This window comes from Sylvia atricapilla, chromosome 12 (assembly GCF_009819655.1).
Source record: "Sylvia atricapilla isolate bSylAtr1 chromosome 12, bSylAtr1.pri, whole genome shotgun sequence".
NCBI classification, from domain to species: Eukaryota; Metazoa; Chordata; class Aves; order Passeriformes; family Sylviidae; genus Sylvia; species Sylvia atricapilla.
The window spans coordinates 9,307,023-9,334,301 of record NC_089151.1 but is presented as its reverse complement, the minus strand read 5'-3'; the positions used below and the strand labels follow the sequence as shown (position 1 = coordinate 9,334,301).

General features: G+C 41.9%; 2 protein-coding genes across 4 annotated transcripts; one reads left to right on the top strand and one right to left on the bottom strand.

Moving 5' to 3' along the window:
• Positions 1 to 644: 644 nt before the first annotated feature.
• On the bottom strand, positions 645 to 21,883 carry PRMT7 (protein arginine methyltransferase 7). 2 transcript variants are annotated; one of them, XM_066327821.1, is made up of 17 exons: positions 21,680 to 21,883; positions 20,879 to 20,915; positions 19,463 to 19,612; positions 18,805 to 18,913; positions 12,849 to 12,961; positions 11,403 to 11,644; positions 11,067 to 11,244; positions 9,853 to 9,980; positions 8,906 to 9,065; positions 8,407 to 8,490; positions 7,335 to 7,382; positions 6,431 to 6,520; positions 5,646 to 5,807; positions 3,263 to 3,337; positions 2,696 to 2,856; positions 1,427 to 1,523; positions 645 to 864 (listed from the first exon to the last, which is right to left on the bottom strand). In XM_066327821.1, the coding sequence occupies exons 1-17, from the start codon at positions 21,772 to 21,774 to the stop codon at positions 709 to 711; spliced, it is 2,085 nt and encodes a 694-aa protein (XP_066183918.1). In that variant the 5' UTR covers positions 21,775 to 21,883; the 3' UTR covers positions 645 to 708. The 2 variants fall into 2 exon arrangements, with proteins under 2 accessions (XP_066183918.1, XP_066183919.1); XM_066327822.1 differs by lacking the exons at positions 20,879 to 20,915; positions 21,680 to 21,883 and adding an exon at positions 20,555 to 20,574.
• A 998-nt stretch (positions 21,884 to 22,881) lies between these two features.
• SLC7A6OS (solute carrier family 7 member 6 opposite strand) lies at positions 22,882 to 26,900 on the top strand. Of its 2 annotated transcripts, none has more exons than XM_066327826.1 (5): positions 22,882 to 23,068; positions 23,843 to 24,223; positions 24,564 to 24,761; positions 25,633 to 25,756; positions 26,220 to 26,900. In XM_066327826.1, the coding sequence occupies exons 1-5, from the start codon at positions 22,925 to 22,927 to the stop codon at positions 26,339 to 26,341; spliced, it is 969 nt and encodes a 322-aa protein (XP_066183923.1). In that variant the 5' UTR covers positions 22,882 to 22,924; the 3' UTR covers positions 26,342 to 26,900. The 2 variants fall into 2 exon arrangements, with proteins under 2 accessions (XP_066183923.1, XP_066183922.1); XM_066327825.1 differs by having other exon boundaries at positions 24,561 to 24,761.
• The last annotated feature ends 379 nt before the right edge of the window (positions 26,901 to 27,279 follow it).

The following is a 27,279-nucleotide window of genomic DNA, read 5'->3' as shown; positions in this document are numbered from 1 at the left end:
CTTTTGTTTCTGGTCAGACTACCATCAGTTTGCCACTTCAAATAATTTGAATATGTACATTTTCTGATTTCCAGTCACATCTTTCCAGATTTTGGTCACTTTTTGGCAAAGGACTCTTCAGAACTGCAGCATCTCAGAACATCAGCTGCAGCAAAACATCAATGCATCACACTTCAATTTACTGGCCATTTCAGCACAGAACCAGCCATAACTTAGGCAAGACTGAGAACAGCTAAGCTGTTTCCTTCTCCCTATTAAGTGTGCTAATATACATAAGTAGCTTGACTTGGGAAATCTTTTTGTGCAGTCTGGAGATTATTTCCCATTTTGTGGTGGCAAGATCACAGCCTAGAAATAGATGTGTTTAACTCACTTTTCTCTAATGTCAGTGTAAGGCCTGGCGTCCTCATCCAATGACATGCCATGCAATACCAGCTGCTATTGTCAACTGTTTTGTACCTCCTTAACACTACGTAAAATCCTGAAAGAGATGATGAAAAGCATGTGTATATGTGTATATAAGCCCTGACAAGAATACCTGTCCCTCTCTAACTCACTAGCTGTATTTTGAAAACAAACCCCAAAAGGTTAGAAGTTTGTTAAAGAACAGTTTGCTCTCTGAACAGAATGAAAGAAACCCTCTGTTGCACAAAACAAAAATGCTGTATGTTTATTATAATTTAAGAAAATGAGCAAGAGGAAAGTATTTTATAATAGTTTAAAATCCATGGCAAGCTCTCCTTTCTTTGTGTCAAAATTTATAGCATATGTGACAGCAGTAGGGTCTGACTGAATTTCTGATTCAATAACAGAGCTGAAGAAATAAACAGCTTGCTTGCAGTGGGGATTCCATTCACAGTTTCCCTACAGGAGAGAGTTAAAAGTGAAAGCAGTCAAAATCTACAATATTATTATTATACAGTAACAATGCAGTAAGAGTTCTTGTTCCCAGCTGAGCACACAATGATCAACAGTTACCATTTACACTGCCATCCACTGCACTCTGGAACACATAACTTGAAATACCATCTGCTACACCACACACTGAAATCACTGAGTTAAAAATGGATTTGATCAAAGAATATTGAGATAGAATACTAAAAATACTCCTTCCCCTCCAAATTTTTGTTTTGTTAAACTGAGATGAGATTATTTGTATGAAAAGAACTCTGCTTTGATCCAGCATCCCATTTAAATTCTGAATCTGATTCCAAACTAGGGAGCATTTGGATGCAAATCAGACTCTCCCATTTTAAGGTACATTGCCTGCTCCCCACAAAAACATGAACAGATATTTTCAGTAATTGTGATGACACAGTATTCAAACAGTGTTAGAAGGGCTGGTACACAACCCAAGCACAGCGAGCAGAGACCCACTGCAGCAATCTTACAGACTTTGAGATAATAAATGAGACTAAAGACATACCTTTTCATTTGACAGTCGTATCAGTCCTGTATTAACAGAGATATTGGCAGTAAGATGATATTCCATCCACAGAACTGCTCCGTGGCTCTTTCCTTTCCTGGGGAGAGAGGCAGGATAAAACATCTTACTTTACACAATCCTGGCAGCTTGAACACTGCACTAGTGCTTAAGTGAGAGCTGCAACAGCATGAACAACTTCATTCCTTGAAAGAAAGCTGAACAGCTGACTGAGATGGTAACTGGGGGCAGAAACTTTAAAGTATTTGCAGATATGAAATCTATAAAAAGGCAAGGAAGAGAACATGTCATAACTACATCTGCTCAGCAGCACAGCCACTTAACCAGCACTGAATAACATGGCGTGAATTACACAGCATATGCTGAGAACTTCCTCTAGAGACCCCAGTTCCTACTGACCCTGAATTTAGAGGAAATATTTACCACGCACACCGTGTCACTTCAAGTGCCTGCTCCACAAGAAGCAGAGGTCACTCCACTGTGCTGCCTGCAAACACAACTGCTGCAAAGGCACAGAGACCCCACACAGATGGCTTTGGAGTCTACGAAAGCTTGAATTTTGTTTAATGAGAAACACAGCAGTGTTTGAGCTATGTAAGCTCTAGATAGTTAAAAATAAAACTTTCTCGTTTTTTAATTCTTAATAGCATTTCAAGTTTGAACAGAATTAAGAACAATCCACAGTTATAATAGGAAGTATCCCAGAAGATGCAGCAAAACATAAAGACTGCCAGGAATAAAGGAAGGAAGGAAGAATAGCATATACATTAAAAGCTATTAACACAATAATTTTAAAGCTAGTAAACATATTAATTTATTAATTATTAAACACAATAATTTGACAAGCTAAGTAGAAGCTTCTTCTGGAAGAACTCAGGAGTAGGCAACAAACAGAAACATTAAAAACATCTAGGTAATGTTTTATTTTCTCTACACTAAAAATTAATCTATTTAAATTTTAAATCATGGTGAGAACTAGTAAAATGTTATTTTTTTAAACAGAGGCATATTATCTAATCTAATAATATCTAGCATTACTGTATTATTGTTACAGCCTACTGTGAATACCCACAGGAAGCTTGTGTCAGAGCAACTTTCAAAATCTTAGGTCACATTATTAAAAAGCGTCAAATACATTTGGTAAGTGTAATACACTTAGAGGAGCTCTAAAATCAACTCCTCTTAAGAGTCTGAATAGGAGATAGAGAAATGGATGATGACAAGAATATTTACTGCAGTGAGGAAACTGACCTCAGGAGCTTTACGGAGCCCTCTGTGCTCAGACAGTGCTGTGGTACAGTCTTTGTGAAGTCAAATGTCAAAACTCGCAGTGGCTGTGAGAGTGACTTGCAGGGATATTCCCACAGCGGGTGAGGTTCCGCTTCCTTGGATTCCCTAAAGTTCAGAGAAGCCTGAAGAAAGGAAGGAATAAAATTAACTGAAAACAACAGAAATGCAAACCCAGAGTATTTAAACAATAAAGCTGCAAGAGGACATGACTGCACTTCTCAGGCACAAGAGAGAAAATGTCCTATATGCATGAAACCAAATGCTGTGACTGGGCCCCTCAGCCCTGAAACAGAAATGGGCACTCTCAAAATAAAATGCACTGAAATTTTCTTCTCCTCGAGATGAATTCCACTTTATAATTGTCTGTACTACTCCACCATTAGTCTAGAGCACAGCTCTAGAAACTTACACAAACAAATCCCAAACAATGGTGCTCTGCCCAATACACAAGTTTTACAACAGTCACTAAATGCTTTATTAAGCCAAACAGAATTTTTGTTTTGCTTGTGTTGAAACTATTTTTCTTACTTTAATCATATCATCCATAACCTGGACATCAAAACCTTCACAGATGCCACATGGACTCCGGATTTTCCATAAGTCCTATAAAAAACAACAGGATTTTGTTTGGTTCTATTACAGGAAACAGGAAATCTTGAAATAATTTTCACTGTAGCTTAGACATTCCATAGCAAGGCAGATACTGTGTATATATTGCTAAACCATTACAACTACTGCAAGAATCAGAAGATTAATTCTAGGAAAAGGTTTTCTTAAGTAGGTTAATTCTTTAATTACTGTTTTCAACTCCTCTAAAGAACATTTCTTACAATTTCTGTGTGTAGTTTACCTTAGAGCAGGTATGGATTTGCCAAGATACTAACCCTTTCAGCCCCTCCACTTTCACTATCCAGCATAGATAAATGCTCCCAGTAGTATCAAACATCTCACAGCCTACCAGAGAACACTTCCCTTTAGCCCCACAAAGTGAAGTGAGATCATTTTAGTCACTTCATACCATGCCTCTCATTGACTTTAGCAACCCACTGGACAGACTGACTCAGTTCAACATTTGCCTTTTCTCAGACCTCATTAACGGTCTCTCACTAGAACACAAACATTCATTAGCTGTGGATATATACATTTATTACCTGTTCATTGTCACACTTAAATGTTCCTGCTTTACAAGCTGGCAGCAGGACTGCTGTGCATTTAAACAAATGCTGTTATAATTTCTGCCTGATTACAGCATGAACTAGAGTGATTTTCAAGAGTCTCTGAATGGTACACCCAGAACTACCAAAACAGACAGGCAGTACCCTGCTCCCTAAATGGATGAAACAAGTTTATAACTGAAGTAATTCCATAAATTTTTTTCTCCTGGATCCAGGTTTTGTTAATTGCTTAACCATGATGACAAATCCATCCTGAGAGGACAAAACAGCCTACATAACAGGTTCTGCAGAAGACCTTGTAACACTGTGTCTGTTCCCTCTGTCTAATCAAGAACTGGTAAACACAGAGATTATTTTTAAAATCCCACAGATTCCAGTATTTTAGTCTAGATTCACCCCTGAAAGAAGATAATGTAAAATTAAAGCAATAGCTTTGGGCTAGCCTACTGGAACAAAACACAAATTAAATGTTCTACCAAAAATTTTATGCGGAATCATCTCTGAACAAATGCTGTAAATGGAAGTGTAGGTGCTGAGGCTTAGGTGACATGAATGTTACTCTACATTCTGCTGATTGCTGAATAATCTTCAGTCATCACTCTGCATGCTTTGGTTTCCTCATTCAGAACATGAAGAGAATAATGCTTACCTCCTCAGAAAATGCTTTGAGTTCTAGGGAATTAAAACCTCTAGATAAGACAGCATGGAATTAAAATTTACTGCTTATTTCAATCTGATTACTGCTGATTACTTTAAATACCGGCTCCCTATTAGAGCATTCAGACTTGCATTATTTACTCAGTATATACTTAAACTCTACATTTTGGAAGAAAACTGTAAAAATGCACATCACAGTTGATTAGCCCCAGAGGGTAAAACTTTCACACACATGCAAATCAAAGGCAGAAATAAGAGAACAAGGTTAAAGAGCATTTGAATGAAGAAACTGTTAAGGGAGAGATGGCTCAGACACAAAAACTACACAGCTGGTGAGCCAGAGGGGAGAAAAAACTCCAAAAAAAGACGTTTTTAACAGATAAACTGAAGGCTGTGTTTAGGTGAAAATTCATTAGATTATAGGCGTTTTTATTTCAAGTATGTACATTTATTTACACAATGCCAGACACCATAGTTCCCCCACTTAAGCTACGGGACTTTGCATACTAATGCTGAAAGTACTTAATTTCCATTTTCATTGTAGGTAAGCACTTCACAATCTTTTGTTACAAAGTCCTCAATAAATGAAAAAACTACATTTATAACTTTGTACAGTATCTGAAAGATGCCTTTTCAAAGTATTTTTAAGACGAACTCATATTCAGAAGTGTGCACACAGCCTCAGGCAGTTAAAAAAATCCACACGAAATCAGGAATCTTGCCTACAGTCTTATAAAGCCTCATTTCAAAACCTGATACATTGTGGAGTATCTATTTTATACATATATTCATATGTTATATATATGATAAAATATCTAATTTTATAAATAACGACAACTGTCACAGGCTTCACCAATCTCTAATCTAAATAAAAACCTTAAAACATGCAGCCCTTTCATTTTAAATGGCAAAATTACTTGAGCTGATTTGCTGACAAGAGATGGTTGAAACAGAAAAATTCACCCTTCAAGATATCAAATATTCTTCCCTCAGGTAAGTACAGAACACATTGGACACTATTAAGATGCAATATAGTTATAGTTTCAAGTGGATTTGTGTAAAAATCCAACCAATCTCACCTGGAACTCCACAATCATCATATGCAAAGAAGCAGACTGAGGTAGGACTGTGACATTGCTGGCAAGGTGAGCGCTCACAGCTGTCCTGGCATACCAGAAATACAGGTTATGCCACGGCAACAAACTTGTCGTGAAAAAAGGCTCTCCCATAAGGACAGAAATCTTGGCAAAGAAGGGAAGAGATAAAAACCATTATAATAAAGAACAACAATTCAAACCACAAGCTGTTTAGGTTTTCCAATAGCTTCCAGTGCAATATATTAAGTGAAATTATCTAGATAAAAACTTCTACTGCTCCCTAGGGATTTAATTACTGCACACTGCACATATAACATACTGGACATTGTTCTGTGGGTTTAGTTACCACATTTTATATTGAATTTTCCCACAGAAAAGTCTGTGAGAAAATACTGCAGTTTGAGTTTGGAAGGCTTTGTAATGAGTTATAGTTATTCTGAAGTTTTGAAGTATGTTATTACTTCCAAATAGATTGCAATTTTCCTGAGTGGCCTGTGAAAGACCTACAGCCTTGCAGAACCAGTTAAACTGCCTTAACTACTGGGGCAATTATGCAGCAGGGAAAGTCAGACCCTTCACAAACAAAGCAACAACCCTCCCACAGTCTTTAGTCTTGTTCAGTTTTAGTGGCACATGGTGTGAACCATTTATTCATTATATTTTATATGAATTGGGATATAACAGAATTCATTGTGGTTACAATTCATTTTTATCTTTGGCTCCTTACCAACCCCTGAAATTCAGTATAATGGACAACTGTAACATACCTTTTTATTTTCCAAATGAGAAGGCTTCAACAACTCAGGACGTGCTTCTATTATTTTAATTTTATCTTCAAGATTATTTGCTTTAAAAAACTAAAACAAAAAAGTAACACACTATCTTTATCAAAAGCCACAGCTGAGACCAAATTAACAATTTTATTAAAAAAATTAGAAAAAAACCCAGCAGACAAAAGAAATTTTAATAAAGTTGCCTGCCATAACTCATGACGATGGTAGAAATCTATTCTTTAAGGCTGCATGCACCTAGAGCCAAGGTGCCACACCGAGGGAAGTAAGGTTGTGCCCTCAGTATTCTTTAAATTATTATTATAAAGGCAGAGAACACAAAAGTTGCCTCATCTTCGTTCATCTGTACTTTGAAGTATATGAGAAGGACGATCAAGAAAGGTAAGAATCTCTTCACCTGTGAATACACTGCATATCTGGCTTTTCTTTGAGACCAGGTTTGAGTCCTCATTTGCCCACCATTCCTGGTTTTGCACTTCTGAACCACAGGCTGAGCCAGATCTCTTTGAAATACAGTGTCAACTAAAGGAGGCACAGCCCAACGATGACTCCAGGAAGCTGCTTCAGTCACTTCTCGGGCACCAGCTGCCTCTCCTGAACAGCCTCCACTCCCCTGGAGAGCCTCCTGTGGTCTTCCCCAAGGCAAAGCAAAGAGCAGAGCAGGCATTCCCAACCTGTCTCAGCTGGAACACAGAACTGCAGGATGCTGCTTGCCAGTAAGACTGGTGCAGACTTTGGGAGGCTCTCACTAATCCTCAGAAAAAACCAGCCTGGCTTTTATCACCAAGGCAATGGCAGCAGCAGAGCAGCAGCTCAAGCAGACAAGCCAAGAGGCATCTGCAAGGAGAGATCCAGCCTGAACAGAAAATGGAATACTCACTTTTTCCATGGCAGAACAGGACACATCAGAGTTTTCTAATGTAAACACCTAATGAAAATACACAGTTAGTCAAACTAGCTTTATAGTTTTTAATTAAAAGAATATGTAACTGAAGAATGAAGGAACATTTTGATATCCCAGTGAGCACATTTCATAAGAACCATGGATCTATTCCAGAGCCCACTATAATGAACTTTTTTAACAAAACGCCCCTCAGAACTACAGGCTAAACACTTCTGTTTTCACAGCTATATAAGAAAAGAAAAAAAAAAACAACTTGACTGAATGCAAATATTTATTTTCCATTTTTTAGTTGCACACAGCATATTAACATTTGTTCCAAGCATATATTTACTTGTGAACAAATGCAAGTATTTTACCAGTGTGCCAAACTGTAAATATTGCTTAACATGACCTGACTGTACCAGCTGGAAAGTGCTCAGAAGCCTTTTGCAGTAAGAAAAAAAAAATCGTTTTTATCCAAAATCGTTAGGCAATACACTACATTCCTCAAGATTATATTACATTACACATTCCCAGATATTCAATTCAACTCTAACGGATTTTAGTTTAAAGAGCCCCCTGTCAAGTAGGGTATTTATGTATGTGAGACAGCCAGGCAGCTCTCAGCTCAGTTACACAGACACAATACTCTTACTGCTTCCTACTTGGCTCTTACAAATCTTCCACTCAAGACCAGGTAAGAAATGTAATTATGGAATTGCAAACATAAAAGAAAAATAACCTGCCAGATACTTAGGTCCATAGAAAGAGCATTTTCAAAGAAACAAGATACAAGATAGCAAACAGGAAGCAGTGGGGGAAGAGGAATAGCACTTTTCCCTCAAAACTACACACTGGTAAATGTCAAATCTGGTAATTATTATCTTCCTAGACTTCAGCTTGACCAGAGATGAATTTAACCTCCCCTTCAACACAATGTGAGCCTATTGCTCACTTGTCCCTGAAGAGACACTGCAAATACTTTAGTCATGAGCTGGAAATGAACTACATGAGAGAAAAATACTAAGCTAAAATGCAAAGATCTGAAAAACAGGATGAAGTACTCTACCTGCTTTGCTCCGAGAGAGTGAGCCAGCACAGGCAGCAGGCTGCCATCACTGATACAAAGGCAAACACTATCTGTTTTCAGAATCTATAGGAAACAAATAGTCATTGTTATTCTTATTCCAGAGGGAAAAGTTTTCCACACTCTATACATTTTCATATCAAATAACAAAAAATTATTGTGTAATGCCCTTGGCTTAGGTGTGAAAAAGTTTGCTCAAAAATGTATTGTATGTCTTTATTCAACTTCCAATACTATGTGTCTAACAAACACACAGAGCTGCTACAAATTCTATGCAAAAATGGCTGCTTACCATTTAAAAATTTAATACTAAAGTTCTCAAGACAAAAGTATAACTTCCATCTGTTGACGGGAGAAAAATATACTTTGTGAGCAAAGTCCTTTGCAAAGGACAAACAAATTCCATAAATAATTACTGCAAATAAACCAGTATGTGCATCCATCAGAGAAGCCAACAAAACCTGCAGCAAAGAGCACTCACTCTCCTCAAGGACTTGATGTATTGGCATGTTCGGTTCTGGTCATTCAGCTCCCCAAAGCGGGACCTGTTCCAAACAAGATGAGCACGACACCTACAGACAGGACTCTCCACAAAAACACCTGCTTCATGCTCCTCTTCATCTGCTTTATTTTCCCCTTCTCTGTAAAAAATTCCAGTGTAGTATCAACTACACCATCAGTAACACGTTTTTGCAAACAGGCATATTTATGCATTTTGGCTGTTATGCACAGTAATGAATACAAACTCTGCTGTCACTTTTTCGAAGTTCCTGGTTATCCAGAGACATATCTGTAACCTGTTATCCAAATGAAGAGAGGTCAAAAAGAATTTTCACTTTCTTTAAAAGACAAAACCAAGAACCATCCCCTACTTTCCCACTAATTGTGATGGTTAGGAACTTCAGGCTTTGCCCTTTCAGCAAACAGTTACTTGTTTGGATTTTGGATTCCTAAGTAAGAAAGGCACAGCAAAATCAGACATTTTAAAGCTAGCACAGGTTTTAAAAATGTTTGCTGCATTGTCATTACAACAGGATTAAACTCTTTTTAATCTGAGCAAAAGGCAATAATCTCAAAAACACAGTGCTGACAAGAAAAATAGAAAATGGAAACGGAATGGCAATTATTTTACTTCTTTACCTGTATGCCACTTCAGCTGTGCTGTATTTTAGGATTTCCAGGAATCAACCATGAGTGTTTTATGCTTGTCAGAGAATGCAACCAAGTAGGAGACAGGACCTTGCAGTCCAACTGAGTTTTTATGCATAATGTGTATTTTCCACCTGTGCATTGCCCATGAAGCAGTCTTTATTATTTTTCTACTCTTTAGGTTCTTATCTTGCTCTTCTACCAAAGGAGACGCTCTAAGAGCAGCAAATACTCCAGGCTGGAGTAAGACAGCAGCCTGTTTCACACACAGATTGTTACCTGGCTCTCTGCAGGTTGTACCACACAGAGTACTGGTCACGACAGGCAGTCAGGTACAGCTTCTCACCCTGCACAACTGGCTCCTCACGTGGAAGAAAATAAACACACTGCATCCAGTGATCTCTCCACTGAAAAGGGTTGATACATGAAATCTTAGGAACTCACTCAGAAATAGCACACAGAAAGCAAACAAATAGCAGGAAATCCATTACAAAGAATGGGCACAGCTTCGAAAAGGCATGATTAATTTAAAGAATCTTGCTCAAGTTAGCAAGGCTGAATAAAGAACAGTATCAAATATTGAATAATTCTGATTTCTTGCAACAGAATAAGCCTGAAACCATTGGCTTGCTCACTGGCCAAGCTTCTATTTAAACCAAATTAAAAACAATCCAAAATAGTTTTGCATTTATTAATGCTGTTTCACCTCTACATTTCACTTGTGTTGGAAACTTGTATCAAGCTGCTGACAGCCTCATGTACCTAGAATTATGTCACTTAGTGCCAACTCTGATCATAGCACAACTATTTTGTGTTTCAAAAAGCGGATTTTTGCACTGCAAACATCCTATGCTGATCAGTCATTCTAAGCTGACTGAACACCTCCAATTTGATAATTCCAAATTTTATTCTCAAACCTACTAAGTGTAGACAATTTTGTAACTTCCTTTTGAATAAGCTCATCCTGCTGGTAAATACATTCACACAAAAACACAGGAATCTGACTTAACAGTGATAGTATTTCTGCAATTATTCACATCAATCCAGAACTTTCCTACTCCAGCCTCTTTTTTTATGAGAGTATAAATATTCTACCATAAACGTAACACTTACTCGGAAATTTAACAGAAGAACTACATGGAAACAAACCACAGACTAATATTTTAACCAGGGATAGAGACTAGTTAAAAAAAAAAAAAAATGATATGGAAATATTTATTTCTTGTACATAAAAGAAATACAAGTAGCTGGAAGACAGCTTCAGTTCTTAAACTTTACATAAAAGATAACTCACAACATTTAATATTAAAGAAAACCTAAAATGGGCACATACCACAGCTAAAATTTCTACAATTTATTTATTTAGCATCTTCCAATGTGTTAAATATTAGCAAAGTTCCTAAGCAATTTAAGGCAGAGCTGCTTAAACCCCCCAGTACTCCAAAGAGTTGCTCAGTCATCTGACAATGGGACCTGAAGGCTCAGTATTTTACCTGCAAAGCAGAAGTGGGTTTTACCCAGCGGGGAGCCATTGTGCAATTTATCATCCCAGAGGGGTCCATGTCAATATCCCACCAGGAAAGGACAACTTGGGCCTTGCCAGATTTCACAGGCTCCAGCTGCACTCTATAGTAGGTAGAAGCACTCTGTACTGGCTTACTGAAATCCACACTGCAGGGGAGAACGAAAATTGGAAAAAGAAATAATAGAAAGAAAATTGTAAAAAGGACTCTTCAGAAATTCTCACCAGTTTCTTAAATTGAATGCACAGCTTATACGAAAGGCATAACAGGATAACTTTGTTCTGAACTAAACAATGTCTCCCTTACCTGAACATTGTCACCACATCACTAAGGATACTGAAGTCACTTGAAGGCATCTGGTTCAGTTGGATATCACAAACAGAAGGAACACCTGGACAGTTCTCCATTTCTGAAGGCGGAACAAGAATTTTTTCACCATCCTCTGCTTCAACATGAACAGGAAACAGTTTCTTCCAGGACCACATTCTCCTGGATTCCGCTAACTGGACGTACACTGTTGCTCTGTGAGGCACTGCCTCACATCCTTCCTGAGTGTTCAAAACAAAGGATAAACACATTCAACAAGTTTGACCTATTAACATGAGTGAGAATTAAATCAATTGAAATGCAAACCCATTTAAAGAAATGTTAGACTGGGAGCTTTGAAATCTAAAATACAAGTTAATTTAGAGACTTTTTAAACATCAGAGCCATTTGTCTCACTGTGAAATAGAATACATGTATCTATCCTGTTCAGTATGGTTCAGCAAGGCCAGATTACTTCAACATTATCAGTTTACCAGCCTCAGTGAAACTCGCATTTCCATTCTTGTTTTGAAATAAGAGATCTAGCCTTGAGCTTCTCAAGGCAGAAAACTACAAAGCTATCAACAACAAAAGAGAGTTGCTGATTGAAATGAGAAAACAAGAAAAATAATGGCTCAAATATTTCTCCAAGGACACTTTGTACCCATGTTTAAAGAGTGGAAAATATACAAGTTGTCCTAAAAATTCCACTATGAACTAAGAGCCAACCATTAAGTCCAATAACAGTGCTTTTACAGAAAAAAAGACTAATTTCAATTTAGAGTTCTATATGGAGAGCAGTATAAAATTATTGAGTTCTATTATCTTTATATGGTGTCTTTTAAACTGGTGAATGGAAACCTGGAAACCTAAATTAAGTTCTGCCATTAATTTTTTAATGAAGGGAAAATATTAGAAAATGTAAAAGAGAAAGCCCTAAAATTATGGCCATAGATTGTAAGTCAAAAAAAAAAGGATATTATTTAAATACAGCATTTAAAATATTTTCACTTGCAAAATGTATATAGAGTAGTAAGAGCACAACAGGAAAAAAGAAACAACCAAAAATGAACCAATGCCTGGGAGGTGAAGCTCATCGAATTTAGGAGAATTTTTTAAAACATCTTGGGACAAAGTTATTATTAAGCAGAGCTTCAAATCAGAACTGGATGCCTTTCTGAAAGGCATTTGTTAACCAGCAAGTTTTTTGTTTCAACACAAAACAAACAGGTGTAATTTCAGAGCCTGTGATTTACAATATCACCTCAAACAGCTTTATTCTAGGAATGAATCTAGTAAATTATTGACTGAATAAGAAACTAGCAGAGCTGATGGTGTATTTACCAAGGGATACAGAAGCCTAAGTTCTGTATAATCTCTATCTTACTTCAAAAAAAAGGCAGAAGAATTTCTCTACTGACTTGTGACAACTTCCTATTTTCTTACCTGTACAAGGTATTTGTGTGCATGCTCATAGGTTGGTAAAGCTCCTTCTCCAATCAGCTCTGTATCAAATAATTCTGTTACCAGGATGTTTGCCCGACACTGCATATCTCCATCTAAAAGACACAAATTAATATTGTAGTGTTAAATCTTATGTAAGTTTTTCAAGAAGATGCTATCCTGAATACACAATTAATTAAAAAACTTATTCCTGTTAGAGAGTCTCCTGAAGACTAGAAATTATTTTCCACTTGGAAATACAAATGGCTACTGAGACATTACCAGAACACTTTCTTTCAAAGTAGATTTCTAGTGCTCCTTTCTAGAATATAAAGAGAGAGTCCATAATACCACCGAGTCCATAAGGTTGGAGTAGACCTTTAAGATCAAGTCCAACCACTACCCCAGTACCATCACCATTTTCACCACTAAACCATGTCCTCAAGTGCCATATCCACACCTTTTTGAACACTTCCAGGGGTAGTGACTCCATCCTCTCCCTGGGCAGTCCTTTCAATGCTTTACAACCCTTTCTAAAAGAAAAATAAAAAAATTCCTAATCTCCAATCTAAACCCTCCCTGGCACAACTTGAGGCTGTTTCCTGTTATCCTGTCACTTGTCACCCAGGAGAAGAGGCCAACCCTCACCTGGCTACAACCTCCTGTCAGGCAGTTGCAGAGATAAGGCTGTGGGAAGCCTGCCTGAGATGTGGCTGCGTGAGAAAGGACATAGCAGCCAGATTCAGCTAATCTCTGTGTGAGAAACTAGGCGTACGTGACTGAAGCAGGGCCAACAGTGCCCTTGAAACACAGGTGCAGAGATACCAGCTGGGTTGTTGAGAATAGTTGGTATGCAGTAAAGAAAATTAACGAGATGGGAACTTAGAATCGCAAGGCTAGTAATAGAAAACAAAGCATTAGTGTTAGACCCAATCCTGAGCTTAGATTTTGCAATATGCATGAGCTAATTATTGTGTGTATAAAAAACGGCTGATTGAACAATAAAGGCGAGACCTGTTGACCATGACAAGATGAGACATGTCTCCCATCTTTTCCAATATCTGGTGACCCCTGGACGTGATGCGCTGCGTCCCTCCCTGCAGGAGTTGAGAAAAGATGATGGGTTCGGATTCTGCGGCAACCAGAATGGTATAAGGGCGATAAGCGAGGAAGCCCCGACCCTGAGTGATCGTAACGACGAGCTCAGCCGATACGTGCCGCCGACAGCCTTTTGGAGAGTTGCAACAGCGCTGACGTGAGTATGGATAGGCAAGCGGCATATGAATTATTTACCGCCTGCTTAAGGCAGAGGCGGATACAGGGTATCGACCTGGATAAAGAATTACCTTCACTTTTGAGACACGGGGAGTCTTATGGGTTTTTTACTAATCCCCACACAGTGCATGAGTTGTCGGAATGGAGAAAGTTCGGAGATAGGTTGTGGGAGTTGACCTTGGAGGATGATAAACCGGCTAAAAAGATTGGAAAGCTCTGGCGGGTAGTGCACAATGAGCTGTTATTAATGCAGGCAGAAAAAAGAGCTGCAAAAGAAGTCAAAGCCGCTCAGGAACGTAATTATGCCTATGACTCCTCGCGGCAACATCCTAATACCCCCAACCCTCCTGCCTTCACCACGGTTACCTTGCCTGCTCCACCGGCCCCTGCTGGAGCCGCGCCATCGGCACCTCCCCTAGACGAGAGCTACGAGCACTCCCCTGAGCGCACCCCTGTCCCTGCCGGTGCTTCAAGCCATCTGCCTACCCCCCGCAGTCAGGAGCCTATCCCTGGGGCGGAATCCGACCTAGCGGAGGCCCTGGCAAGGCAGCGGCGTGAGTTATGGGTATCGCTGGCCCGCCAAGGTGCGGAAAGTGGGGACAAAGGGTTGCTGGAGGTTGCCTCTCAATGCCTGGCGTGTCCGGTGGTGTTTACCCCAAACGCAGCTGGAGGTCTGACGGCAAATCTGAGTGCGCTTGACTGGAAGCTGTTAGCACAATTGCGTACTACAGTGGCACAATACGGTGTGAACAGTGAGCCGGCAAAGCAGATGCTTGAATATCTTTTTAATGCGTATTTGCTTCTGCCTGGGGATATTAGGGGTATAGCTAGATTGATCTATTCACAGCATCAGGTTATGTTGTTTGGTGCGCATTGGCAGGCAGAGGCTCAGGCATCTGTGGCGGTACAAAGAGGACCGGGTGATCCTTTGCACGGAATAACAATAGATGAGCTATTAGGTCTCGGCGCATTCCTTAGACTAGAAGCTCAGGTGTTAATGGGCCCCGATAAAGTCCGTGAGGCAATGGAGGTAGCGCGTAGGGCTATGAATAAGGTAAAAGATCCTGGGGGAACGCCTATATACATGGGCATTAAACAAAGTAGGGAAGAGTCGCTGGGTTCGTTTGTAGATAAGGTGGCCGAGGCTATAGATAAAGCGGAGGTGCAAGAGTTTATGAAAGGGGCATTACTGAAGCAGTGTATATTACAGAATGGGAACGCACAGACTCGCTCATTAATAAATACTATGAATGGAGACTGGACCGTTCCCTTGTTGCTTGAAAAGGCTGCCGGCATGCCATCTGGCTCTCAGGCATTTTTAGTGGAGGCAATTAAGCAATTAGGTTTAGGGCTCCAGGAACAGGCAAAAACATCACAGAATCAGGTCATGGCTGCCCTTGCACCTCTCCAAACTGCAGCGGCCGGTATGGCTTGTAACCGCACCGGTCAGGTCGGCTCTCGCATGAAGTGCTTCCGCTGTGGAAAGTCCGGTCACATCAGGAAGGAGTGCCAGGTTAAGAGTGTCTGGTGTATTAACTGTCAATCTAACACCCACAATACTGCTACATGCCGCCGTAAGCAGGGAAACGCGAGACACAGCGCGAGCAGCAGCCGCGCCGGGATACAAGTAGCAGCTGCAATGCCATCCAACAGCTCCGACCAGCCACAGCCGGGAGCCTCGGTCTGGACCTAGCAGCCGCAGTAGAGGTTACGCTGATGACACCTCACCCACAGACTGTTCCTACGGGAATCTTTGGACCTATAATCATAGAAGGCAATCAAGTCGGTGGACTGATATTAGGCAGATCATCAGCTTCGATATCCGGACTATTTATCCTGCCTGGGTTGCTAGATGCTGATTACAGCGGAGAAATCATGGTCATGGTACATACCCCTTTTCCACCTTTAAAAATCGCCAAGGGTCAGAGATTGGCTCAAGTGGTGCCCCTACCACAACTCGCGAAAGCCCTCCCCCCGATTCAACCAACACCGCGGGGGAAAAAGGGTTTCGGAAGCACCGGAGGACTTGTCTTGTTAACCGTAGATCTTTTGTCCCGGCCTAAAAGACAGCTGCAGCTACGATTTAAGGATAAGACTGTGGAGTTAACTGGACTGTTGGATACGGGCGCGGACTCAAGTATAATTTCTCCGGACTACTGGCCACAGAACTGGCCCTTACTAGCCTCCTCAACGACAGTCACAGGACCAGAGTGGATACCGGCTCGGAGCGCGAGACCGGCGCAGCGGCCTCAAACTGGAGCCGACTTACATCAGGAATCCTCAACTGAGGCTGGGTCTTCTACTCAGACCACATCTCCCCTTCCTGCAGACCTGCTTCAGCCCAGCCCAGCTGCAGATACGATCACCGGATGAGTTTGATTATCTAATCTCTCGCTTGCATCGATATAGTAGCGGACAGCTGTCGCCTTATGCTTGTGTTTGTTGTGTAGATAGTACCCATAGGGCCTGGATATTGTTGCGTTGTGGGGGTTGTAACACAGTCAAGTGGATTTATCAGCGAGAGTTATCTTTTGAGCTTGCGTGCCCTAACTGTGTGCGGTCTTGGAGAGCTGCCCACCCGGAGAGAGTATTATCAATTGAAACAGGGTTACCCTTTGGGCAGGCCATACGCCTGCTGGAGAGCGAAGAACAGCGCGCTCTGGCCCTTTTCCGTTACGACCTAAGTAGGGCCATAATAAGAGTTCAGGCTATTAGAAAGTCTGAGGTGTTGCAAAAACGTTGTGAGATTACATGTTTTGCACCTCGGCAGTGGTTCATTGATCCGGCTGATTGGGAGAGTATTAACCGCAGATTTCAACGATTGAAACTTAAAAGGAAAAAACGAAAGGAGAGATCCAAGGCAGGATTGGATTAATCGCAAACATGGGGTTGATTTTGATCGTTGTGGCCATCATGCAGGGGGTGGAAAGTTTTTGGGCTCCCACGCAACCTAAAGAAAACATATGGGTTACCTTAGCAAATCAAACAGGCCAGGAGGCAATCTGCCTGTCTCTCTCCTCTCCCGGTAACCCCTTTACCACCTGCCTGGTGGGATTGCCCACTGATGTGTGGCCATGTCCTTTCACCTCGACCCATTCCCATACGTTATGCCAAAACTATGCAGATCATTGGGACCAAATTGTTCCCTACCTCCCTCCAGCTCCCAGGGAACCTCAAGAGCTAGAACTACTAGGATCAGTGAAAGCAGATGCCTGTGTTATGTTTAATTGGACAAGTACACTTCGAGCCTCTGGTACACCTACTGGAAATCAGACTTTTCCCATAATTGTTAATGCCACTATAGCTGCGTATAGAAATGTTACTGCTTGGTGTAACTACACTAGCACGAATGTTTCTCGGTCATCTAACACTCCGATTGCTTTGCCAAAAGGGATATTTTTCATTTGTGGGGATAGGGCATGGGCTGGTATTCCATCAAGGATAGAGGGTGGTCCGTGTACATTAGGAAGGTTGACCCTATTGACACCTAATATGACCATGATCTTACACAAATACAGAAATCACATGCGATTGAGGTCAAAACGAATGACACACGCATACACCCCAGAGTGCAGAGATGATGTAACGTTCTGGTCCCCGGGTGAAATCATTGCAATATCATTTTTTGTCCCTCAAGCAGCAGCTGCTCGGGCTTTAACATTGTTGGATAGGATGGCCTGTTGGCTGGCTAAACAAACTAATGCTACTTCTAAGGCCATTTCAGACCTGCTGATCGATGTGGATTCAGTGCGGCATGCGTCCCTCCAAAACAGAGCAGCTATCGACTTCCTGCTGCTGGCTCAAGGACATGGATGCGAAGAGTTTGAAGGGATGTGCTGCATGAACTTGTCTGATCACTCAGTCTCTATCCATGCTCAGCTTTCTAAGTTGCAAGAACTAACCACACATCTACAGAAATCCACAGGCTTTGGACTTGATGATTGGTTGAAAGGACTCGGTTTTGGCCCTTGGATAACTTCATTGCTGCAACATGGAATAATCTTGCTAATTGTTATTGTAGCTATCTTATTGCTTTTGCCATGTCTTATAAAATGCTTGCAACGCATGCTTATGAACATGATTGATGGTGGTGGGAAACAGCTTTTGTTAGCACAAAAAGAAAACGGGGGAAATGTGGGAAGCCTGCCTGAGATGTGGCTGCGTGAGAAAGGACATAGCAGCCAGATTCAGCTAATCTCTGTGTGAGAAACTAGGCGTACGTGACTGAAGCAGGGCCAACAGTGCCCTTGAAACACAGGTGCAGAGATACCAGCTGGGTTGTTGAGAATAGTTGGTATGCAGTAAAGAAAATTAACGAGATGGGAACTTAGAATCGCAAGGCTAGTAATAGAAAACAAAGCATTAGTGTTAGACCCAATCCTGAGCTTAGATTTTGCAATATGCATGAGCTAATTATTGTGTGTATAAAAAACGGCTGATTGAACAATAAAGGCGAGACCTGTTGACCATGACAAGATGAGACATGTCTCCCATCTTTTCCAATATAAGGCCTCCCCTGAGCCCCCTCTTCTCCAAGCTGAACCCCCGACCAGTGTTTTCACTCAGTGTTTTCAAAGCACTTGTTTCAATTAAAAAATATATAACAAATAAGATTAAGATATATTCCTTCATGGTTTTTAGGTACTTGCCAATTTTTTTTTTAAGCCTAGCCTATTTTTCTCACCTGGGCCAACTGTGACTTCAGTGGAATGCTTGTTGATTACTTTGATCTTGTCTGAAAAACAATTTTTCTGCACTATCTTCACAGCAGCATTAGCCATGGGCTTGAACACCTGTGAACAGCAAGAGAATAACAAAATGCCCCTCAAGTCAGCTTTCAAGCATGGAAGGGCACCAACACAAAATGCAATATATTTAGTTCTGAAAAAAATTAACATCTTCTGTATGTTTTCCTGTGTCTGAAGTTAACTATCATGAAACAAGGCAATGAGCCTCACTTGAAAAATTGAGCCCACTGGTAATCAGCTGCCTCCAAAAGCTACTCCAATTTAACTTCTGAAACACAAGAATACATATTAACATTGTAGCATTTATATTAAACAAACTCATTTCTTTGCAAAAATAAAGATATATATACACATAAATGAACAGAAGCCCCGAAAGACATACATGTGATCAAGACACTATGCCGATGAAATCAAAACAACCAACACTGAAATAATCACTGAAGTATGCCAAAAAACCTGCTTGGATTAACAGTGTAATTGTGAAGAGAATTCCTGTTTCATTCAAAATAAAAGTAACAGAGATAGTACATAGCCTGAAAATAAGAGCATTACAAGGAACTTGTTCAATATGTGCAACCCCTAAGAAACGCTCACCTCAATGGCATAGCAGAAATCTGCCCCAGCTGAAGCTGCCATCATGGACAGGAGTCCTGTGCCAGTCCCTATGTCCAGCACAATTGCTTTCTCCCCTCTCTCTTTTACTCTGCTCACTGCTGCACGAATACCTTGGTAGTATTTCACATTCTGTGGACAAGAAAATAAAAAGTTAACAACCTTTTATCCATTTATGGCTTTTTGTGCAGAAATCTTGCATTCTTTGATTGTGAGTTTATAATCAGAAAAAGGCCTACAGACACTCTTTATGCCAAACAGTCACACCAAAGCCATCTTCAGCAATAACAACTGTATCTGGCAGGATCAGTCCATTTAAAGTGCATCAGTATTTAACACAATGTTCATATTACCATTGGTCAATCAGCTATTCATAACATATGTATGATTTCCAAATGTGATATATTTTCCTAAGCAAATAATAATCAGATCCATGGGAGGAACTACAGGTTTTCTGATTAATTTTATCCCACACGACCACTCAAATAGTCAGAGTCTCCCTATGGCAGTACAAGAGCTGAAGTATCTGGGTTTAGATTCCTCTCCTCATCTACTGAAAAAGGTTCATACATGAGAATTAACCAGTGTAAATGCTGTGTTTTGGTTACAGGCCATTAAATGGAGTTAAAAGCACACCAGCATCAACAACAGAAAAAAACAAATGCTGTCAGCCATAAGATATAACAACCTACTGTAAGATATTCTGTTCCAAATGATTTATCAACCCTTTCCAAGGAATACAAAACCTGTGGACATTATACATTTGGAAGGTCTGCTGGATGCCTTTCTGAACAATTCTAGTCAACAACTTTGATACACAATTCCAGTAGTTGTTTTAGTCACTCAGACACAACCTGCTGCCTCTATACAGCTTATTAAATGCCTGATCCCACTGACATGTTTCAACTCAATATGAATTCAAGACTCAACATGCACCACAAAAATCTTTCAAAATGTTATTGATGGAAGGCTGACTTAATGGCTAGAAGAAATGAACATTTGAACTATTTATTCCAGACTTCATCATGTCTGTACATATGGTAGAAATACCACAGAAGAACAGACTTTACTTACATTCCTATAAAAACTAAGAAGCCCAGCTATATTTTTACAGGCTTTGAAATTTCCACCTAATGAGCTCTCTGTCAAAAATGTAAAACATAGAACAGCAAAAATGGCAAGTGAATATAAAAATGCTCTGCAGTAAACAACAGAACACTAAAGTCAGATGTAAGAAGGCATCTGTTATCTAAGAGCAGGTCTGGTACCTTAAAGAGTACAAAAATGTGATAATTTAATCTTCTAGAGAAACCCATAAGATCACACAGTGACAGCTATTCAAGAGAAATGCAATGGCTCTTTTCCCACCATTCAAAAGGGTTTTGCTTCTATACTTACTCTGTCCTTATCGTGAAGCATATCTGCATAGCGTGACCTGCAATAAAAGATATTCCAGTCAAAATATTCCATTCTGCAACTGCTGCCTGTGGCCCATAAATGCACAAACAACTGACACACTCTTTGAAGACCTAAAGTGTTTCTCAAATCTAAGGCATAATGTAATCTCAGTGGTCTGGTCATCAGCATATAAACCCACACATGAACCACTGGCACAAATCCTCTCCAGAGCATTAGACCCAAGGTACAGACCTATGGACAAACAGCTGTGAAGTAGCACCTGAGACAGATGTAGAGTCATACAGAGCAATGAAAGACAGACCACTAATGACCTATTTTTTAGCAAGACCTAAACTTCTTTGGTTCCCATTTCTTCATGGGTTGCACTACTCAAAAATACCCCAAAATATATCTTCCCACCTTCTCTGGCTATTACACTAAGCTCTTAAAAAGCTAGAACAGGAGCAGACACCTGGCAGTTATATGTTGCACTGGCATTTAAAAGAAATTTAGTCAATGCATTTCATCCCAACTCAACCACTGTCAGGATGAGCCCTCAGAAAACATTCTAAAAAATTTAGAAGGAAACTACTTGGAGAATGGTTTACAAAATTCTACATTGACAGCTCTGCCCTGTACATCACTGGGCACACTTACTGACATTTAAACTATTCTACAGTCTGTTCACCTCGTGCCCTTAGAACTTCTACAAAGACAGACGCCCAAACTGCCATTAAAAAAAGCTGTATTTGCTCATTTTTCTGTGTTCTTTACAGGAACAAGTTACTTTTCCAAGCTTACCTCGCAATCTCTTGGTGGTAGTCGTAGTCCTCACCCTCTTCTAACCACTCCATCGAACCAGTGGTTGGATTAGCTCTTCCACAAAAGGTCTTCATGATCAATCTCACTTCGTATTGTATTATTAATGTATCGCGGGCAGCTTTGCTTTCACTTCAATATCATGCACCATGTATCAGCTGTGAAAAAAAGCCCAAACCAACCATAAAACTTCTAGTAAACACAACAAGTACCACTTTAGCTCTTGTTAAAGTTATCATTTCCCCCGCCACAGCGGTCTTGGCCAGAAATACTGGTGACCGCTTTATGCTTTTTTTCCTAAGGACGTTTTAAGCTAAAATCTGTCTCTTAGTCCTAGACTGAAAGGGGACCCTGAAGATTATCTAGGTGTAACCCATCAGAACTCAGCGCAAAAAAGAAACCAAGACAGCAGTAAATCCTCATGGAAGAGCATCCATCCCCTGAGCGAGCACGTCGGGCCGGCGGCGGCCGCTCTCCCCGAATGCCCACAGCCTGCCGAGGCGGGCCCTGCAAAGGCCGCCACGGGCCCGGACCTTCCCCGCCTCAGGAACGAGCTGCGATGGGCACGGCCACAGCGTTCTCCGCCACCCCTGCCCGCAACCGGCTCAGCGGGCCCCAGAAGCCGCGGGCTCATCCCTCCTCAGGACGGCAGCGCCGCAAGCCGCGTGTACCTTCACGGACACCGCGTGTACCTTCCCGGACACCGCGTGGACCTTCCCGGACACCGCGTGGACCTTCCCGGACACCGCGTGGACCTTCCCGGACACCGCGTGGGCCTGCCCGGACACCGCGTGGGCCTTTCCCAAGCACAGCCGGCGCTCCCGGCGGCCGGCCCCAACCCGCGGCCCGGCTCTCCCTGCGCGGGGCGGTCCCGGCGCTGTACCGGGGCGGTGCCGGCGCTGTACCGGGGCTGTACCGGGGCGGTCCCAAGGCGGTCCCGGCGCTGTACCGGGGCGGTCCCAAGGCGGTCCCGGGGCGGTCCCGGCGCTGTACCGGGGCGGTCCCGGGGCGGTCCCGGGGCAGTCCCAAGGCGGTCCCGGGGCGGTCCCGGCGCTGTACCGGGGCGGTCCCTGCGCTGTACCGGGGCGGTCCCGGCGCTGTACCGGGGCGGTCTCGGGGCTGTACCGGGGCGGTGCCGGGGCGGTGCCGGGGTGTACCGGGGCGGTCCCGGCGCTGTACGGGGCGGTCCCGGGGCGGTGCCGCCGCTCGGGCCCTCCCGCGGGCGCCATGGCGGGCGCGGCCGTGCTGCGCGTGCGGCGGAAGCGCGGCGGCCCCGAGCCGGCCGAGGCGCTGCTCCTCGCCTGCAAGCGGCGCCGGGCCGAGCCCGTGGAGAACGACCTCTTCAAGCTGGTGGCCACCGTGTCCTCCAAGGTACCGGGGCAGGCCGGGCGGGGAGGAGTAGGCCGGCCGGCGCTCCTGGAGGGGTTTGGGAAACAGCGGATCTCTCTGGCTGCCCCTCGCGGGTCTTTCCGGCTCCCCCGTGGATGCGGTGGTCTGGAGAGCGGCCTGGCCCCGGCCCGGGAACAGAGGGCACGGCGGCTCCCCCTGCGCTGTGACAGCCCGGGCCGGGCAGGGGCAGAGCCGCGGCACACGGTGGCCTCCGGGACACGCTGTGCTCAGCACTCGCTTTTCTGTACTTAGAGACTATTCTTCGCTTGGAAACCACAGAACAGTCTATAAGTGAAGTTTGAATTTCTGCTGTGTGAGATGCTGAAGTTCAGCCCTACAGTGACAACAACTACCATCTGCCATCCAGCCTTTTATATTGAGTGAGACTGGTCTGTCTTGGGAAATGGTCTCCTTATGACACTGTAAAGGACATTATGCCCTAAATTTAGGTCAGTTGCAGTCTTTCAAAGGCATGTGTTTTTGTTCGGAGAGCTATTCAGTGTTTCAGGCTCCCAATACCACAAAGTTATTTAAAAAATCAAATTGAAACAGTCTTAAGACTTCTATATCTTGTGCTTTCCTGCCCTCATAACAAGAGAGTATTAAGGTTGTCATGTTGCTTAAAGTAATAGTAAAGTTACTTGAATGTTGTTAGAATTATTGGTACTGCTGTCCTTTATCCCTTCTAGGAAGGAGTATGACTTGCTATGTCGATGTTATCATTATATTCCTCCCGTTTTTGTTCCTTTTCCCCAGAATGAGCCAGTTCAGAAGTATGTCAAAGATGCCATCACACGAGACAAGGCAGCCCAGAGCCTGCGCCCCTCTGTGGGAAGCAGCCAGCGAATCCTGCAGGAGCTCCGTTCTGCCAAGCAGGCACAAAGGAAGGAGAGCCGGTACCGAGTGATTTCCAGCCACCGGCCCCTCTGCCCTGACACAGCTGCACTGACGCTGCACGGCGAGGCTGTGCCCTGTGGGGACAAATCAGGGTCTGGAGCACAGCAAGATGCTTCTTCACCTGAGGAGAGCGGTGCTGTCAGTAAGAGTGCAGACTGCTGTGGGAAATTCCAGCTGTTTGATATTGTACAAGAAGAGGAGACGGTGGGAGATTCCAGTGGAACCACTGCAAACCCACAGGTCAGTTATGAACTTGGTGTGCTTGAAGTACTTTGGTATTGCTGTTAAGTGGTACATGTGGGCACAATGCTGTGGAAGTTTGCTTGCACTCTAAGTATTCCACTATTTAATAGGAGCTTTAACTAGATTGCAAGTTAGAATGTTTCATGAGGATCCTAAGTGCACTAATGTTGAAACAGTGTGTGGAGCTGCTGCTTAAGGAAGGCTTTGTACCACCCTATTTTTTCTTTGTCCTGGTCTGATGTGTAAGTTCTTTTTTCCTCTGAAAACCGTTGGCTGTAAATAGCACTTTGCATGACTTTAGTGGAAATATGCATTTTTAATTTTTTTTTCTCAGCAGAAGACTGATCCAGATGCAATTCTCTGCAATGCAGTAGAGATGATCCGTGAGCGTTTAAATGTTTCTGAAGACGGTAAAAGAGAACACAGTGACAAAGAAGACGAGTATGTTTATGACATCTACTATAAGGAAACATCAGCCCCTGATTGGATTGAAAATATCCTTTCTGTACAGCCCTACAGAGAAGATTATGAATGGGTAAGGGTGTAGAAAAAACGATCTTTCTCAGCTGGAAAGATCACAAATGAAAGATGTTTAAAGTCCTGCTATTAAAAGCTGCCATGCCAAGAGAGGTCCTTTAAGATAGACACTACATGTATGCTCAGTGACTTCTGTTAGGCCTTTTGTAACTGCCAGTCCCATATTCCTGCAGGTTATTGTTGATCCAAGGACATCATATGACAAAATGGAAGGGATGGTGCTCATGTAGTAAGAATCTGTCTGGTTTCAAACTGCCAATTAAATTTTAGTACACAGATATAAACTTGAGTAATTTATGTCTTGCTTGTTATTAGGAGGCAGCCATTAAAATGTCATTATAAATATGACAATGAAAAGAGCAAGGGGGGACACACACAGCTTTCTCAGTATTTGGGGACTTGACTTTATTCTTTATATGAGATTTTTGTCATAATAAATTGTTCTTCAGTTATTGTGGAGTTAGGAAGTTTAATGTAAGGTTTAGTCTTGTGTTGTATAGTTCCTGTGAGCAACAGACTTGTATACTGGGAGCCTGAAACTACTTTCTCTCTTCCTTGATGTACTAAACTGCTGCTGAAGTGAGTAGGATTAAGTTAGACAATAACATTGAAATGCTGGAGAGCGGAACATGTACATATGTGACTTCACTGATTTTTCACCAAAAGCAGATTTGAACTGTGATGATGAATGCAGTGACAACTGAAATTTCTCTGCAGTGTGCCCTGTGTCACTGCAGAATTCCTTCTGCCTGCCATCAATAAGTATTTCCTGGCTCTTTCCAAACTGTACAGTATTGCACAGGTGGATGAAAACCCATTTAATATTCACTATACAGACACTCAGTATTATGTTTTGTGTTGACATGCAGGTAAATGATGATCCTGGTCCAGAGGAAGCATATGAAGATGAAGATGATGAAAATGATGAAAATAACTGGCGTAATGATTATCCTGAGGAAGATGAATTCTTACCTGAGGAAGATGGAGAAAAAGGTACACCTGTCATAAGTGCTGTTTGCTTTTCTGCTGTGCATGTGTGTACTCCCTCTTTTTTACATGCTATCCCTGAAAAAGCCATTTAACTGAGCACTGCTGGGGTAACATTCTGCTCTTACACTGGTGAAATCTGCATAGAGGATTATCTTTCTTGGAACTAGAAAAGAAATCAGTGTTTTTGAAAAGACAAAACTGAGAAGTCAAATTGAGGCTGCTGCAATTGCAGAGGTTTGCTTGCTCAGAGAAGGGAGCCATGACTTTGGTCCACATGCTTGTGAAACACTGCCCCTGCCTTCTGAAGTCCCTACCCCAGAGAACTTCAAGCACAACTCAAACCTCAGCTCATACAGAAGTTGTTCAGACTTTGTTAGTTTCTCACAAAGCTTAAACTAGTCTGATTAACTTATTTTTTTAAGTAGAAAGAAGAGATAATCCAGAAGTGTTGATGCTTTCTCTACAGACTCTGAAGAGAGCTTCAGTGACGAGGACCAACGTTACAGGAGAAGAACATGGGACAAATATCGAGAGGAGGTTTTGCAGGAATTCGGATATGATGAGATTGAAGATTTGGGTTCTGACTAACAGCCTGGTTTTGGAGATGAAATACATGCTGAAGATGAACATCTGCTGCAGTAGGAGAATGTACCATCTGAGCAGCCAACTTCAGCTGGTGGATATTAAACAGATGGGTGTGACTATGGCCACTTGACAACATACTTTTTTTTCAAAGCGTAAGACGCTCTATGTTTTAAAATAGAATTTTCTGCGCATTGCATGGGTTGAGGTTTTGAAGGGACCTTTTAGTTATTTTTGTTTTCCCAAAGCTGCATGCCCAAGAGTTTGTATCTGTAGCAAGTGTACAGATATGGAGGTACTGTTGGCAGCAGCCCTTCTGGTCCTGACTAATGTGTCAGGTTTCACGAGAAGATCGCTATGTCTGCCCTGATGGCAAGTGGAAGTCCTGTAAAAAGACACCCTCTCCTACTGCTTTATACTTCATTTGTTCTTAAGTGTCAAGTGACTTTTTTACAAGTGTTTCAGCATATGAAATGCCTTGACCTGTCCATTACTTTCTCTAGTGGTTTTACTGTTGAAGTAGAACAATGTGCATTTAAATTGTAAATAAAATTTTTTTGACAAAGTTTTTCTTACTCATTTCAAGATCACAGAAGTTGGTACAGCTAACCCTGGTCACCATTTTAACTTGCATTTGTACATCTTTAAAACAATTCCACTGTACTTGTTTGGACACACAAAGTATTTCAGCACTCTCCTACTTGAGTCTGTAAAAAAAAACTAATAGGATTAGCTCTTAGCTGGTCAATGTCATTCAAACTGGAGGCTGCAGTACTTGGGCCAATCAGTTTTTAGTGCTAATGGCAAGGTAATGGAGGCAAGGTATTTTTGTTTGCTTCAGAGAAAGGTTAATATGGCAGTGCAAAAATCCAAGTCACTGATGCAACTGTGGTGCCCCCTTTGAAGTGTGTACTGCTTCAGCCATAATCTCATAATTACAAGAT

Coding starts and splice junctions, on each gene's coding strand:
- PRMT7 (XM_066327821.1), bottom strand. CDS start 21,774: ATGAAGACCTTTTGTGGAAGAGCTAATCCAACCACTGGTTCGATGGAG. Junction 9,066..9,852: donor TACAACCTGCAGAGAGCCAG/GTAACAATCTGT, acceptor AATTTTTTACAG/AGAAGGGGAAAATAAAGCAG. Junction 8,491..8,905: donor ACATCAAGTCCTTGAGGAGA/GTGAGTGCTCTT, acceptor TGTTTCCTATAG/ATTCTGAAAACAGATAGTGT.
- SLC7A6OS (XM_066327825.1), top strand. CDS start 22,925: ATGGCGGGCGCGGCCGTGCTGCGCGTGCGGCGGAAGCGCGGCGGCCCC. Junction 23,069..23,842: donor TGGCCACCGTGTCCTCCAAG/GTACCGGGGCAG, acceptor CCTTTTCCCCAG/AATGAGCCAGTTCAGAAGTA. Junction 24,762..25,632: donor ACAGAGAAGATTATGAATGG/GTAAGGGTGTAG, acceptor GTTGACATGCAG/GTAAATGATGATCCTGGTCC.